We start from the raw sequence: 17,904 nt of genomic DNA, 5'->3' as shown, positions 1-17,904 counted from the left end.
GCGAATTGCCTGATAATCCCTATTTTTCATAAAATAATTATTTTCGGAGCAAACGACAGCCTACGGCTCGCCTAGAATTTTAGAATTTTAGAATTTCAGAATTTTTGAATTTTAGAATTTTAAAATTTTAGAATTTTAGAATTTCAGAATTTTTGAATTTTAGAATTTCAGAATTTTTGAATTTTAGAATTTTAAAATTTTAGAATTTTAGAATTTCAGAATTTTTGAGTTTTAGAATTTCAGAATTTTTGAATTTTTGAATTTTAGAATTTTAAGAATTTTAGAATTTTAGAATTTAATTCTTCAATAATTTCTGTTTTTTCTTAAATTCGAACGGGCCGAACCGGCCGAACCGGCCGGGCCGGGCCGGAGAAAAAATAATCTCGGCCCGGCCCGGCCGGTTGCAACCCTGTGAGTGGGCGGTTTTGGGATATTTTGAAAAACGGTTGCCAAATGACTTGTTTTTTGAAAAATCCCCTCAGATTTACATGAAAATTTATATGATAAATGATTAAATTGTGAAAATTTTTATAGAAAAAAAAGAGATTAGGAAAAAGATCATAGAATAGTGAAACCGTAGGAAAGCAATTTTTTAGAATAAAAAATCGATAATCGATTAGACACTGGCCGAAACACGACACAAATCGGCGACGAGGCGGGAGAGTTGGAGTTTTGAGGAGAGTCCTTGGATGATTCTCATATGGCACATGGCGATTTCCTGGAAAATGTTATAGGTTTGAAATTTCGGAATTTTTTGAAAAATTTTAGTCCAAATGGCTGAAATTTCTGCGTTTCGTCTTATTGACCATAATGGTACTTTGAACCACCCCATGATCGAATGTCCTCATTATTGATACCATAAATTACTCCATGATCGGTACCATTAATCGTCCCATAGTGGATAGCATGAATCACCCCATCATTGGTACCATGAATGACCCCATGATTGATAGCATGAATGTCCCCATTATAGATACCATGAATGACACAATAATTGCTAGCATGAACCGTCCTATAATTGGTACCATGGATTACCCCATAATTGGTACCATGAATCGCCCCATCGTTGATACCATAAATCACCCCGTAATTGGTGCCATGAATGCCTCCATAATACCATAAATAATCCCATAATTGACACCGTGGATAACTCCGTTATTGGTACTTTGAGAGACCTCATAATCGATACCATAAATGACACCATAACTGGTATTACGGACTACCAGATAAATGGTACCATAAATGCCCCCATTGTTGGCACCATGAATATCACCCCGTAATTGGTACCATGATTTAATATGAATCACCCCATAATTGCGAGCATGAACCGTCCTACAATTGGTACCGTGAATAACCCCATGATTGATACCATGAACCACCCCATAATTGAGACCATGAACTGTCCTATAATTGATACCATGAATCGCCTCATTGTTGGTACCATGAACCACCTCATGGTCTTTACCATGGATGACCCCATTGTTGGTACTATGAATCGGCCCATAGTTGATACCATGATTGTCCCCATAACCGGCACCATAAATGCCCCCATAATTGATACCATGATATACCATGAATAACCCCATAAATTATACCATGAGCAACTCCATGCAAGATACCATAAATCATCCCATTTTCGATACCATTTTGGACCTCATAATTTACCCCATAATTGGTACCATGAACCACGTCATGATTAGGCTGAAATTTCAGATATTCTTGTCCACTTTTTCTCTGTTTGTTTTCCAATTTTCACCATTTTTGGCGGAATTTTCAAAAAGTTTTAAGCAAAAAAAATAAATTTCATTGAAAAATCGAAATTTTTTTCAAATTTTTGGCTGAAATTTCGAACTAAAAATTTCGAATTTTTCAAAAATTATCGCTCATTTTCGGTTTCATTTTCCTCCATTTTCTATACAATCTTCTAAATTTTCTCCCAATTTCCCCCATTTCCTCCCTACCCGAATGAACTCCTGTCTCAACTGCTCGTTGACTCGTTTCGACAGCTCCACCGTCTTCACAACTCGAAACAAAGTGGACACAATGTCGTCGGACGAGAATCCCAGCCGATGGAATTCGTGAACAATTTTCGACGCCTCGAAAAACTTCCCATCCACACAGTAGGCCAACATTTTGATCATTAGGTCCGGGTGCGGCTCATCGCACACTTTCAGCACGTTCTCCTTGTTCACCTGTTCGTAGGCGTTCACCGTTGCCTGGAAATACCAAAAATTGGGGTTGTCTGTGTGTCCGGATGTCCAAGAAATTCGAGAAAAAATGGCCATGATCAACAATGCTGAAAAATGAGCCAAAATGAATGAAAAATAGGTCAAAATTAATATAGATTACTGTAATTTTTACTAGTAAGGCATACCTTTTTTCTTACTTTTTAAGAATAACTTCTGGCCAATTTTTTTGGCTTAAAAACGTCATTTTTCATGTACTTTTCAGAGGGGTTACTGTAGATTAGCCATTTTTGGCTCAATTTCATCCGAATTTTCTCTATTTTTCCGTCTCCCTATCAATCTATGAACTCCCACCTGAAGATTGTTCAACGCCTGTCTCATATCGCCCTGAGCCGTGAACAGAATCGCTTCGAGACCACCGTCGTCATGGTTGACGTCTTCTGCTTTGGCCACTTCGACGACACGTGACATCAGCTCGGCCGCAGTCAGCTTTGTATAGCGGAGAAGAGCGCATCGGGATTGGATGGGTTCTGGAATAAATTCGAGGGTTTTTTGGAGAATTTTTGGGGGATTTAGGTCAATTTCAGACAATTTCAGAGCCATTTTCAGTTCAATTCGAATTTTTTAAAAAAGTGATTTTTCGGCAAATTTAGGATCATTTTTCATCGAATTTTCGACCATTTGTCTTGATTTTTGGACTAATTTCAATGGATTTTTGGTCATTTTTCGGACTCTTGGACAATATTTAAAGGGGGACTCCGACCAAAAATTTTTATTGCATTAAAATGTGTTAAAAATTATCTATTTTCCGAATATTATTGCGAAATTTTTTTTTTTAATCCGAAATTACCGAAAAACGGCGTTGAAAAGGAAAAAAATTCAAAAAAAGGTGCCGCCGGGGGACGAGGATTTTCAGTGAGAAACCTAGGCCACGACACCTGACAGCCTTTTTTTCAAGTCGCCGACAGTGGTTTTTTACGTTTTTTACCTGCCGGACATGAAATTGAAAAACATTCGGAAAATTTGCCACGTAGGAAAGGCGCCCGCTGCCGTGGCCTAGGTTTCTCACTGAAAATCCTCGTCCTCCGGCGGCACCTTTTTTGAATTTTCTTCCTTTTCAACGCCGTTTTTTGGGGATTACGGATTTTTTTTGAATTTTTTCGCAATAATATTCGAAAAATAGATAAATTTTAACACAGTTTAATGCAATAAAAATTTTTGGTCGGAGTCCCCCTTTAACGATTTCTGGCCCGTTTCGCCAAAGTGATTTTCAGACCAATTTTACAATAAATTTTGAGCAGTTTTTAGTAATTTTTGGACAATTTTCATTCAAATTCAGTCTATTTCAGTGAATTTTGAGCCATTTTTAAGGATTTTCGGACCATTTTTAGTGAATTTTGGACGATTTTTGAGCGAAATTCAGGTCATTTTCGACTTTTTTTTTTTCGATATTTCCAAACTATTTTCGTCGATTTCAGGTCATTTTTAGTGATTTTTGGAGACCATTTTTCATCAATTTCAGCCTATTTTCGCGACTTTCAGACTTTTTAAACGCTCCGTTTTCATCTATTTTGGACCGATTCCAGCCAATTTTTTAGCTGCTTATAATCATTTCAGGACCATTTTTAAGTGGCTTTTTAGACAGTTTTCATGGACTTTTGGGTCGAGTTTCTTCAGTTAAATTTAGTCTATTTTAGTGAATTTTGGACCGTTTTTAGGGATTTTTGGACCATTTTTAGTGAATTTTGGACGATTTTTGGCTATTTTCAAAGTGATTTTCCGACCAATTTCAATAAATTTAGTCTATTTTAGGGATTTTGGAGCTACTTTCAGTAAACCTATGACTTTTTTCAGCGATTTCAGCCTATTTTTCGAGAGTTATGCACCGTTTTCAATGAATTTGAGCCATTTTTAGTCAAATTTAGGCCCGTTTCCGTCCAAATGGAGCAATTTTCAGTGGATTTTGAATTATGCGATTCTTCCCCTACCAATAATCTTCTCCGATTGATTACACGCCAACGCGAATCTCGTCGTCTTCGAGTAAATCTCCATGGTGCGACGAAGAGCCTGGAAATTCCAAATTTTCAGAATTTTCATCTAGGATTTTCAAACCTGCTGAGCGCCCTCGGTCATCGAATCCGCCTCATCAAGGATGATGATTTTGTGGCGTCCTTCTGGAAGTGTCACTCTTGTCTGGGCGAACGTTTTGATTCGATTTCGGACCACATCGATTCCTCTAAAAGTTAAAAAATTGAACTTTTCGATTTTTTTTTCAGCTCAACCTCTCATCAGAAGCGTTCAATTCGAGTACAGCGTCTTTGACCTTGTCGCCAAGCAGCTCTCTGGCCAGCGCCCACACCGATGTCGTTTTTCCGCATCCGGGCGGTCCCTAAATACATTTTTGAGCGGGAAATTTGAATTTTCATTTGAATTTTCTCATACAGATAAAATGATATTCGGCACATTTCCCTCTTTGGCGATCACTTTCAGCCGCTCCACAATATTTTCGTTGCCCACGATGTCGGCAAGAATTTGTGGCCGGTATTTCTCGACCCATGGCGCTAGCTCGTTTTTTTGCGCTTTTGACATTCTGAAAATCGAATTTCGCAGGTCGGAATTAGTGGGATTCCCTCTAAAAAAAAGAAAAATCGGCAAGAAATGAAGGGAAAAACTCGAAAAACAAGATTGGCGCCAAAAACATACTTGTCCGAGAGGAGTACATCAGGCGGTGGACTAGATTTCCCCCACGGCCTTCTGGTAGAAATTTTGGCGCGGGTTTGAGTAGCAATTATTAATTAGGCTGTAAAATAACAGAATTATTCATTATTTCAAAAAAAGAACATATAAATTATCACAAGAAAAAAAAACAAGAAAAAAAGAGAGAAAGGCAATTGTCGACCAGTTTTAGTTTCAGAGGGAGGAAAAAAAAGGAAAAAAAGGGAACTTCTAGAAAAACCGAGAATCTTTAAAATTAGGGAAAGATAACTTAAAAATTAGACTTAAAATTAATTATAGCTCAACAAATTGAAAACTGTTACTGAGCGAACAAAACTTCAAACTGCTCAAATCATTGGTTTCGTTCGTTCCAGTGGCACATTTTCCAACGGAATGATTGAATAATTTGCCAGATGTCTGAAAATTCGATCAATCATCGATTTTTATTAATTCAAATTCTCACCGAAACTTGCCACTTCTGATGGGCACCTTGGTTATGGCAAAGGATCACACTGATGCCCCGCAGCGAGTCCAAACACATTCTTGACGAGCCCATCGGTCGGAGCTCTCCCTGAAAAGCAACAATTTGAAGTTTAGAGCTTAAATTACTCTAGGATACTAAAAGCAAAAGAGAAAACCCCAAGGTGGAATCGAACCTGTGACCTTCAGAATGGCTAGCAAACGCGCAAGCCACTCGGCCACCGGTGCCCACTTGTTGAATGGGGCGGCAAGGCGTATAGAAAAGAGGGGAAAAAGGCGGCTTCCTCAGGTTGGGTGGGGCGCAGAAATTAATTTCGAAAAATTACATTTTTGCAAAGTGCGCTCTAATGCAAAAAATGCAAACACCAACCGTAGAAGAGTATTTCCACTGCTGCATTCGTTCCAAATGGTTACATTTTCGCATTTCCACTCGATTCCCATTGGCTATTCGTCCTTGAGTGTTCTCAGCACTCAAACAATGCGTTCCATTTGCCATTTTAATCAAATACTTCTTTCCAGGCATCAATATATTATCATTTAACTGATTGGGGGTGTTATCAGGTAGCAGTTCCGGATAAATATTCTCCAAATACCATTTGAAAGGTTTGCATTGAAGATTTTGGCGCAAATTGATCCTCGATGTCAAATCACCGTAATCCGTGAAGGTACGGTAGGTGGGGCGGGCTTCGAAAAAGTTCTCCAGGTACTCGTCAAGCCAGACACGTGCCAGACGGACCGAGTTTTTGCCCATAGAGTCGGTTTTGATGCCGTACGGACGTTGGCGGCTGGAATTTTTTTTTTTTTTTGAAAAAAAAATGTTTTTGAAAGATTTTGGAATTGTTTTTCTAAGCTTTTCTGAGCTTTCAAGCCGGAAAAAATACTTACCGGAAAATATGTCCAACTCGGCTGCACGGCATGATCAGCAACTCTCCTCCGCAAGTCCAAATCTGAGAAATTTAGCACTTGTGGTTTTAAAATTGGCATACCTTGAAAACAGAGTGAGCTAGATAAAATTTGTTTACTATAAAAATGTAGAGCGTAAAATTTTACACAATTTGTTAGTTGAAACATTTTTGATAGCTGAATTGGTTTAGGAGATATACGTCCTCAAAAAGACGCAGAGAAGGAGGCGTGTCTGCTTCCTAGAGGGGGTGCACACTTTAAAGGCGCATATCTCGTAAACCATGATAGATATTCAAAAGTGATAAATTACAAAAGTTATCTACATAAAATTTTACACTTTTTGTTAATTGGTAATTTTTAGTAAAGTTGAATGGTTGAGGAGATATACTTTGTTAAAGTAGGGTGTGCTCTTTACTGGAGAAGGGGAAAGGGACCACCAACTATAGTTCTCAAATTTTTGTCAACTAACAAGGCATGTAAAGTTTCATGCTCTCTATTTTGGTAGTTTGCAATGTTTGCTAGCTATCATAGTTTTAGAGATACTCGCATTTAAAGTGTGCGAGCCTCCTTCTCTGCGTCTCATCTACGGATGCGGATAATTTAAAGGCGCATATCTCAAGTACCATTAATGCTATAAAAACTTTGTTAACTAACAAAATGTTTGAAATTTTATGCTCTTTATTTTTGCAGTGTACAATTTTTTGATATCTGTGACGGCCTTCAAGTTAGCAATCCATCACTCACCCTAAAACTAATTTCCACATTCTCAGCTCCCCACACATCCATTCCCTCATCATAACTGCCGATTTCGAAAAAGTAGTCTCTATCGATTGCAAATAATCCACCGGCCATTGTTGGCGATTTTAACGGATTCAAATAGTTCATCGGATCCTCAAAATACGATCGATGCGGATAGTCCCATTTGAATGTCATTGCCCAGTTGACACCGCCCGTACAAACTGGCGATTCCACGTATTTCATGGTAATTGCGTCAATTATATCAATAATTGGGCACACGACACGACGACGGTTTTGTTTGATTTGGTCCAAAAGTGGAGGAAGCCAATCTTCGTTTACTTCGCAGTGACTGTCAAGGAAGACCTGAAACTGCATGTATTGTATTTTGGCGTATTTCTCTGAACCCATTGGGTTTATAAAAAAGTTGTCAACTATCAAAATATGTAAAACTTTATAATCTTAATTTTTTTAATTGAGTACTTTTTGATATCATTCATGGTTCTTAAGATATGCGCCTTTAAAGTACGTGCATCCTTCGAGGAGACGTATGAGATGAAGGAGGCGTGCACACTTTAAAGGAGCGTACCTCAAGAACCATAATAGCTATCAAAACGTTGTCAGCTAAAAGAATTTGTAAAATGTTATGCTCTTTATTTTTATATTTTACAATTTTTAATAGCTTTCATGGTTTTGGAGAGATAGGAGGCGCAGAGAAAGAGGCGTGCATACTTTAAAGGCGCATATCTCAAAAACTATGGCAGCTAGCAAAAAGTTGTAAATTACAAAAATTATTTACATAAAATTTGAAACATTTTATTAATTAGCAAAATTTTGATAAGTTGTAGGATTTACGAGATATAGGCATTTGTAGTTAGTAAGACGTTGACCCCGACTCCACCAACGCTCATATCTCCAGACCCATTAAATTTATTCTAACATTATTAATTATGAAAATGTGTAAAATTTTATGCTCTTTATTATTTTAATTAACAACTTTTTGATAGCTTTCATGGTTTTAGAGATATGCGCTTTTGAAGTAAGTGCCCCCATTTGTCAGAGGGGACGCATAGAAGGAGGCGTGCACACTTTAAAGGCGCATATCTCAAAAACTATGATAGCTAGCAAAAAGTTGTAAATAACAAAAATTATCTACATAAAATGTTACACCTTTTGTTAGTTGAACAATGTTTGATATCTTGTACGGCTTGCGAGATATAAGCTGTCATATCTCTAGAACCATTTGAGTTATCAAAAATTATCAACTGGAAAAATGTGCGAAGTTTTTCTCTTTTTTTTTCTTAATTTTTCAAAACTCGAATTTCGAATTTTTCAAAAAAAACTCACCAAAACCTCTCCATCAGCTCTTTTAGCGCCGAAAATCTTTGCTCGAATCAATCCCTCGTTTTTTTCAGTCTTCAAAAACTTCACTTTTTGCCATTCGATCGAATGCTTCTCCTTGTATCTCTGTGCCTCCACAGTTGCGTTCTCCCATTCACTCGAATCGTCAACCAACAGAATCTCATGAATATGCTCTGGTTTCGTTCGATCGAAAATTGAATTCACCATTCGAACTAATACAGATGGCGACTCGTTGAAATAACAAACGACTATTGACGCAGCTGGCAAATCTGGAGCATACTGTAGATCCGAGCATTTAGCGTTTCGAGAATCCTTGATTTTCCGTCTAGATCCGATTCGATCACTTAGAAGACCGTTAAATTGATATCGCTTGTATCCGAGGGCTTGTAAATCGTCTTCTAGCTTCCCGTTGATTTTTCCTAGCTCATCGGTATCTATATCGATTTCTTTGGAACGATCCGGGAAGGTTGTCACGGAGTTTGGGTCGTCCAGATTTGGAGGAGGTGCCAGATTTATCTGGAAAATTGGATCTAGGTTTTTGAGGTTTTTGAGTTCTCGGCCGCTTTCAGAGATATTAAAAATTTATCAACTGATAAAATATGTTAAATTTTATGTTCTTCTTTTTTGTAATACACAACTTTTTGCTAGCTATCACGGTTTTTGAGATATGTGTGGTTAAAGTTATACGTCTTCTAGAAAGCTTCAACTTTAAACCTATTTATCTCAAAAACCATTCAAGCTATCAAAACAGTGTCAACTAGTGAAATGTGCAAAATTTCATGCTTTTTATTTCTATAATTGACATTTTTTCTTATCTATTATGGTTCTTGAGATATGCGCCTTTAAAGTACGCGCATCCCCAGAGGTGACGCAGAGAAGGAGTGCACACTTTAAAGGCGCATATCTCAAAAACCATTACAGCTAGTTAAAAGTTGTAAACTACAAAAATTATCTACATAATATTTTACACATTTTAATAGTTAATAAGTTTTTGATAACTTGTATGGTTCGCGAGATACAATCATTTGAACCTAGCCTGAGCCTCCGCGTCTTCTCCACAGCTCATATCTCCAAAACCATTTGAGCTATCAAAAAATTGTCAACTAACGAAATATATACAACATCTTAATAATTAACACATCTTAATAATTAATTACTTTTTGATAATTTGTATGATTCGCGAGATATAGGCATTTGAAGTTAGTAAGACGTTGACCCCGACTCCACCAACGCTCATATCTCCAGACCCATTAAATTTATTCTAACATTATTAATTATGAAAATGTGTAAAATTTTATGCTCTTCATTATTCTAATTAGCAACTTTTTGATAGCTTTCATGGTTTTGAAGATATGCGCTTTTGAAGTAATCGCCCCCCTTGTCACAGGGGACGCATAGAAGGAGGCGTGCACACTTTAAAGGCGCATATCTCAAAAACTATGATAGCTAGCAAAAAGTTGTAAATAACAAAAATTATTTACATAAATTTTTACACATTTTGTTGGTTTGCAAAGTTTTGCTAATTTTTAAGATTCGCGAGATATAGACGTTTGAAGCTCCTTAACACCATTTGAGCTATTTTATTTTTACAGTTTCCAAGATATATCCGTTCACACATCAAGTACCTGTTTCTTATTCTCCATTTCCTCATTATTTTCCAATTTCTCTCCTTCATCGCCTCCACCTCCATCATCATCAAAATCGTGTTGCTGTCGAACCTGTTCTTGAGGATTCTGAGGATTTTGCCTCTGAATCTCTGCGTCTCCAGACTTCCACACTCTCTCGTCGATCTCATTTTCAGAATACATGGAGACGTAGAGATAACAAGTGAGCATTATTGAGATGAGGCATATTAGCCCAAGCGATTTGCGACGCCAGAATACTAGCATCTGGAAACTGGTAATTGGGAATTTGGAGATAAGGAGGAAAGGGCGGGAATTTGAAATTTTGAAATTTATTTGAAATTTAGAAGATTTCCAGATTTGGAATTTCCAAAAATCTGAACTTTGAGGGTTTTCAGATTTTTGGAAATTGGTTGAAAAATTGAAAAAAATTACTATTTCAGAAAAAAATTCTTTAAATATATAGTAAAATTGGATTCAGATTCTGAGATTTTTAAAGGATTTTTAGGAAATTTATATTTTTTTTAATTCGAAACTTTGAAATTTTGGGAAATTTTGTTTTTAGATTTTCAGATATTTAGGGTTTTCAGGAATTTCAGATTTTCCGAAATTAGAAAATACTGCAAAAACACTGATTTTTGAAAATTTCGAAAAATTGGAAAATTCGATTTTTGAATTTCGAAATTTCCGCTTTTAGATTTTCAGATTCTTAAATTTCTAGGAATTACAGAATTTTTCAAAGATAGAAAAATTGAAAAATCACAAATTTCAAACTAAAAATTAGTTTTAAAATATTTTCGAAATTCGGAAAAATGGGAATTTGAAAATTAGGTTTTCCTAAAGTTTGGAAGTTTCAGATTTCGATAAATTTTCAAAAAATTCCCTATCACCAAAATCACCCAAAATCGTTTTTCTATAAAAAATCCAATAGACCGGAAAAGAGAAAAAAAGAAAATTGATGGATAAAAGTTGAGGTATGGGCAATCCGTCTGTCCAAAGAGACAGATAGAGTGAGAGACGCAGAGAAGCAGAAAGAAATCGAATGATGACACAGCTGAAGCGAGATAGTGTGGATTTTTGAGAGACGCAGAGAGAAAAAAGAGGAAGGAAAAAGAGAAAGGATAAAACAATCCGATGGACATTGGTAGTCTTCTCTCGAGGGGAAAAGAGAGAGAGAGAGAGAGAGAGAGAGAGAGAGAGAGAGAGAGAGAGAGATAGAGAGAGAGAGAGAGGGTACTATTTACCGAGTAGCTGAACTGAGAAGTACTGAATTGAGAGGAAAAAGTGGAAATGTTTGAACAGGTCGAAAACTTAGAAAACGTAGGCGATGTTGCTGTAGAGGGGTCACCTTGGGAAGTGTTGGATTCCCCGTGACGGCTCCAGAGAAACAAGCTACCTCCTTGTGCGTGCTGTCTGGTAAAATAGGGGAAAGTGCATCGGTAACAGGGGAACTAGTTATGTCTGTAGCGAGGAGTGGGACGACGAGCGGGCAGATAAGCGGTGTGGAAACAATAAAAGAAACAGTAGTATCAGTGACCCATTTATTGAGCGGTATATATTTAATAAAGAGAATATATCGTCAATAAGAGGTTTCCTTGGAGTCGGGCTGGCTTGGAGACGGACGAGAAGGACATCACTGATCACTCAATAGTTGAAGGGGCAAAAAGCCTTGGGCAACAAAAACCCTTCTCCTACCGGTGACAAGCTTATCGCTTGTCATAGACAAAGTTCCCAATAGCACACGCTTCCTAGTGGTCACGATGAGAGCACTGAAAGGAAAACACTCATGAAACAGGTCACAGAACTGGCCGTTAGTCTATTCAGAAGGAAATCTATATCAACTCACATCATTAGCGGTTTCCGATAGTCCAATAAGGCCGGTAAGGCGATCGGGGATCGCCGGAGGTCTTATAGTATTGGAATAGTAGGAATAATGATGAGTAACGAGGTTGACGGACTTGCAAACTGAAGGGAAACGTCACGGAACAGCACTAACTACTAGACTAGAATTAGACTGAGTAAGACTCAGTTAAATCTGAGTAAAAATAGGCCAGTAAACCCGTTTCGAGTGTGTGTGCGCCTTTAACCCCTTCGTGGCGAGACCTCAACGATAGGGCGCGCTTGCACGAAGGGAGAGAAAAAGGGTGGGAATTTGAATATGAGAAAATCAAAACTTGCGAACAATTAAACAATCTCTAGAAAATTCACAGAATTCAAAATTACCAAAAATTGAAAAATTCGAGATACGTCTGGAAAATTTAAGTTCAAGAAAATTCTGAAAATTTTGAAATTTCAGAAAAAGAATCTCCAGAACTAGACTGACATTTCCTTGTCCAATCTACACACACACACCCTCAAATCGGAACGATCTATTCCGATGTTTTCTCCTCAATTCCAAAACACAAAGAATAACGATTTTTTTCCAGAAGATTTCAATCTATTTTTTTCGAATGCAAAATATCAAGATTTCGAAATTTCTAGAAAAACTTCTAGGGGTTTTCAGAGATCCCATTGATTTTTTGATCTTATACCAGTCGGTTTACGCACCTTCGGGGCTTAACCTCCTGGCCTCCGGTCGCCCTCCACCATCGCCCACCACCCTTTAGTGTGGGTGAAACCAAGGAACGTCTCCAGAAGACTTCAAAATCAAAATTTCGAAAAACCAAAAGTTCGGGCATCAACTAAGACACAATTCTGATCTATCTGTCCAGTTTCAGCTTGTTCGGTTAACTTTGAATGGGTGAAACGGAACGCTACATACATACGCACATACATAATCTGGTGAATGTTATTAGTAATGATTTATCATAATATCACCAACGTTTTATCACTTGACACATCTTTGATATCTCTCATAGGAGCCGAGATAATTGAGCTCAAAGTGGGGGGGGGGGGGACCCTTCTATTACAGGTTTTAGGGTATACAAAACGTATTTTTCCGTGGATTTCCGGTCATTTTCAAAAGTCTAGATCTCGGTTTTCAAGTTTCCGATAACTTGTATAATTTTGAAGTGTCTTTGCATTCACAGAATTTGTTGAAAATTCCTAGTTTTTCAGCTATTTGCCGACACCCATTTTCGCCGGTTTTTCTTCTTTTTTAACCCCGAAAATTCAAATTTCTCGCATTGACTTGTCCACGAGAAGTACAAAACACGAAATCTCCCATTTTGTTTAAAAATTCGACTTTCTATTATTCCTAGCGGTTTTACAATTGAGTTTTGAGCTGCTTCGTAACTCAAAAATTCAAATCTCGCGCGTCGACTTGTCCACGAGGAGTACAAAATCTAAAACCGCCAATTTCAATGAATTTACTCGTTTTTGTGCGAAAAATGTTCAAATTTCAAACTGTTTTTCGGTTTTGGTATATCTCATTGACCGGTACTGTAGCTCTGTCAATTTTCTAGTTGGAGTTTTCTAGTTCTCTTCCAAATGACGACACTTATCGTACCCAGGATCAGATATGGAGAAGAGGATGCTTCATAAAAAAACGAGAATCCGAAGAAAAGGAAGACTGTAGAACAAGTTGATGAGAAGAAAATAAGATTTGAATCTAATTTTATGCAAAAAACAAATTTCACTTTTTTTTGGATGACGTCTTATGGTAGGAACCGGGTAGAAATTGAAGAGAACTTTGGTTTAATTAACGGGAGCTGGGTGGACCATACTTTGAGCTCAATTATCTCAGCTCCTTTAAGAGATACCAAGAATCTATTAACTGATAAAACACTCATCATAATATCAGTGACATTTTATCAGTAAATCACTTTTTGATATCTCTCATAGGAACCGAGATAATTGAGCTCAAAGTGGACAAAGAGGTTGGGTTTCTATTAGCGTACCGTAACCAAAAAAAATATATGTTTTTGCCAGCTATGAAAAAAGCTACCTGGTCACAAAAATGGCTAAGGCTGGATTGTGTTCAATACAGACAGAGAAATCCGGTTGAACTGATTTTCATCTATTTTGAAGAGGCCGATTTTGATCTTTTGTGTTGTTCCTGAGGCCATTTGTGTCTTGTTTGGACAGGGAAGATATGAATAAAACGTTCCCAAATAAAAATTTCAGAAAATTTTTTTCAGAAAATTCAGATTTCCAATAAGTTAAACTTCGATTTGCTTGAAATTAAAAAAAAAGAAATCCTCGAAGAAAAAAAGTTGAAAATGTGCCAAATTCAAACAATTTTAAAAAACCGAACCGTCCACTTTGAGCTCATATATCTCGGTTCTTCTTAAAGATATCAAAAAGTTGTCAACTGATAAAATGTTTATCATGATATCAGCAACATTTTATCAGTTGGCCACTTTGTGATATCTCTCACAAAAAATGAGATACATGGGCTCAAATTTGACGAATCGGATGACGTTCTATTAGAGTGTTTACGGTAAATACTTCTGCAAATCAAAACTTGCGAACAATTAAACAATCTCTAGAAAATTCACAAAATTCAAAATTACCAAAAATTGAAAAATTCGAGATACGTCTGGAAAATTTAAGTTCAAGAAAATTCTGAAAATTTTGAAATTTCAGAAAAAGAATCTCCAGAACTAGACTGACATTTCCTTGTCCAATCTACACACACACACCCTCAAATCGGAACGATCTATTCCGATGTTTTCTCCTCAATTCCAAAACACAAAGAATAACGATTTTTTCCAGAAGATTTCAATCTATTTTTTTCGAATGCAAAATATCAAGATTTCGAAATTTCTAGAAAAACTTCTAGGGGTTTTCAGAGATCCCATTGATTTTTTGATCTTATACCAGTCGGTTTACGCACCTTCGGGGCTTAACCTCCTGGCCTCCGGTCGCCCTCCACCATCGCCCACCACTCTTTAGTGTGGGTGAAACCAAGGAACGTCTCCAGAAGACTTCAAAATCAAAATTTCGAAAAACCAAAAGTTCGGGCATCAACTAAGACACAATTCTGATCTATCTGTCCAGGTTTCAGCTTGAACGGTTAACTTTGAACGGGTGACAAGGTGCGCTACATACATCCGGACATACAGAATCTGGTGAATGTTATTAGATATGTAGATTTTAAAAAATAGATGTGTAGATTTAAAAAAAATAAAAATTTCAGATTTTCAGAAAAAAAACCACGTCATCTGAAAGAAAATTCCAGATGTCGCTTTCAATTTATTCAATTTCGTTCTACTTAGAATTCGATGAAATATATCTAGACATTTCTCCAATGTTTTTAAATTCTTCCCATATATCAGCTTTACTGAACACTGTGACCTCTAGAAGTTACAAAAGCGGCACACACTTATCCGCCTTCCGCGCCTTTTTATAAACTATGCGCGGTGGTGTAAGGGATGTGGTGTGCGCTCGCGTGCAGGAGGTCAGAGGTTCGAACCCTTCTGGGGTTTGTCGTTTTTTTTTTTGCTTTTTGGATATTCTTTCTGCAAAATTTCGAAGGGGATCTTCTTTTTTTCGAACAAAACCGAAGATAATTTCCCATTTCCGACGTTCTTTCGGTTTCCTGTTCGAAAAATTCAAATTTTCCTCCTCTCGCACGTCATCAGATATTTTTTTAATCTATAATTTTTTTTCTTCTTTCTCGAATCTCCTCCCCCAATTATTTTGATGTCTACGAAGAAGAGAAGACAAATAATAAAAATTGACTTGCTAATTCATTTTTTGTTTGTTCCAATCTTCTAATCTTTTTGGGTCTCATTTGGGTACAAGGATTCGGAGAATCTAGGATTTTTTGGGAATCTGAAAATTTTAGAATTTCAGAGTCCCAGTATTTTTGAAGAACCCCAAAATTATAGAAAAAATTCTAGACAACACAAATGTATTGTTTACTGGTTTTTTTTTAAATCAAGACAACAAATTTTGGCTTCTCCTTTTGGATTTTCAGTTTTACAAATTTTTCTTGGACCAAATTCATAATTTTTTGTTTTCCTGTCCCTGCCAAATTTCTGAATCCATCGCGTGCCGAAAAAAATTTGTTCAGAATCCCGGAAATTTTTTTTTCCATCAAAATTTAGAATTTTTACAATTACCCCTGTAAACAAGCAATTTCTATGTCTTTATTGTTCGAGAAAATGGAATTTTCTGGAAAATTTTGACATTTCGAAACTAAACTCGAACTGAAAACAGTTTCGTTCGGCGGAGCGCGCTTGCTCGGCGCCAAAATTTAAATTTCGAGAAATTTTCGAGTTTTTGAAGATTTTTTTTTGAATTTCAAAGCTTTTCCTATCAATAATAACTGAAAACACTGAAAAAACGCTATCTTACTTCATTCTTAGAAAAAAAAAGTCGAAAAATTATGAAAAAATAATTTTTTTTCAATTTTGTTTTTTCGATTTTTTTTTTCAAAATTTTGTTTAAACTCGCAAAATTTTTTACTCAAAAAGTGTGTGTTTCAGCCTAAAAAACGAGAAAAAATCGATAAAATCCGCTTTTTCATCAATTTCTCAAATTTTAAACTTTGGCGCTGCGCAACCGCGCTCCACTGAACAAAGCCAATTTTGAGCCGGAAAACATGCAATTTTGCATATTTCTTAGTGGAATAATAGTTTTGTCTCGAAAATTCATTTAATTTCCAGAAAATTCCATTCGAAAAATCCCGAAAAAAAGGGGAAGACATTCCGAAATTCGATATTCTGGTTACGTCTTCATCTTTTTTCTATTTTCCCACAGTTCTCTTATAATTCTCTATGTTACTATTAGACACAAAAATGCCAAAACGCCAACGCTGAATAAAGTGATTTCTCGGCAAAAGATATCTTTTTTCAAATTTCCCGCCGCCCCGAAATTTTGGGTATCAAATTTTTTTAAAGGTTTTCTTTGGTTTAAAAGGAAGAAGAGGTTAAGAAGAGAGACCCAAATTTTCCAGTTCATTTGATTTTTTCTTTTTTTTTGTAGAATTTCACATAAAAAATTTGATGAGCTGATTTCATTTTTAGATAATTCTAGAATTTTGAAATTTCAGAATTTTAGAAATTCAAAAATTTTGAAATCTACCATCTTCTGACCTAGTTTTTTCAGCTGAATTCAAAAAGTCAAAATTCTGACGTTTTTTTTTCGAAAAAATTCTCACGGCCGTTTTCTGAGCATAATTACATGATGTGGGTCTGCAAAATACGAATTTCTGAGATTTTCTGATTTTTCGAGAACTTTCCGGACCAGTACACAAGTACTGGAATTGTGATCATATATTTTTTCTGAGATTTTCAGAATTTCCCGGATACCAAGAATTTTCTAGATTCTTAGATTCTTAGATTCTTAGATTCTTAGATTCTTAGATTCTTAGATTCTTAGATTCTTAGATTCTTAGATTCTTAGATTCTTAGATTCTTAGATTCTTAGATTCTTAGATTCTTAGATTCTTAGATTCTTAGATTCTTAGATTCTTAGATTCTTAGATTCTTAGATTCTTAGATTCTTAGATTCTTAGATTCTTAGATTCTTAGATTCTTAGATTCTTAGATTCTTAGATTCTTAGATTCTTAGATTCTTAGATTCTTAGATTCTTAGATTCTTAGATTCTTAGATTCTTAGATTCTTAGATTCTTAGATTCTTAGATTCTTAGATTTTGAAATTCCAGAAAGTCTGAAGGTTCTGAGAATTTTGTAACCTGAGTCCTTACAGCCTATAAGTTATAGGACTCTCTAAAGTAAACAAAAAACAAACAGAACGTTCTAGAACCATAATATTGAAAATGTCCTAATTTGAAATTGCCTATTTCAAAACAGGACGTTTCGTAACCGACTGTTTTTTTTTCAGTTTTATGACTTTTGACCTCATTACTCATATTTATTATCATTATTCATTTTTGCATTCTATCACAAAAACATTTGACTAATCCAGACGTTCAAAGATGAGTAAACTGTTTTTTATTGGTGATAATCCGAAAAATCGAAAATTCCAAAAAAACAGAAATATTAAAAAT

At 36.2% G+C, this 17,904-nt stretch overlaps 2 protein-coding genes across 2 annotated transcripts; both read right to left on the bottom strand.

Moving 5' to 3' along the window:
• Positions 1–616: 616 nt before the first annotated feature.
• On the bottom strand, positions 617–4,775 carry Cbr-rfc-2 (the record flags this gene model as incomplete). The annotated part of the gene is made up of 7 exons (XM_002643048.2): positions 617–718; positions 1,962–2,216; positions 2,541–2,716; positions 4,175–4,253; positions 4,299–4,422; positions 4,469–4,575; positions 4,629–4,775. The coding sequence occupies 7 exons, from the start codon at positions 4,773–4,775 to the stop codon at positions 617–619; spliced, it is 990 nt and encodes a 329-aa protein (XP_002643094.2).
• A 420-nt stretch (positions 4,776–5,195) lies between these two features.
• On the bottom strand, positions 5,196–10,270 carry Cbr-gly-11 (the record flags this gene model as incomplete). Its single annotated transcript, XM_002643049.1, has 7 exons — positions 5,196–5,318; positions 5,365–5,472; positions 5,752–6,166; positions 6,267–6,328; positions 7,029–7,385; positions 8,367–8,897; positions 10,007–10,270. The coding sequence occupies 7 exons, from the start codon at positions 10,268–10,270 to the stop codon at positions 5,196–5,198; spliced, it is 1,860 nt and encodes a 619-aa protein (XP_002643095.1).
• Between the last annotated feature and the right edge of the window lie 7,634 nt (positions 10,271–17,904).

Source organism: Caenorhabditis briggsae (genome assembly GCF_000004555.2).
Source record: "Caenorhabditis briggsae complete genome, chrIII, whole genome shotgun sequence".
In the NCBI taxonomy this organism is placed as follows: Eukaryota; Metazoa; Nematoda; class Chromadorea; order Rhabditida; family Rhabditidae; genus Caenorhabditis; species Caenorhabditis briggsae.
The sequence above is the reverse complement of the archived record's forward strand: the minus strand, read 5'-3'. Positions and strand labels throughout refer to the sequence as shown.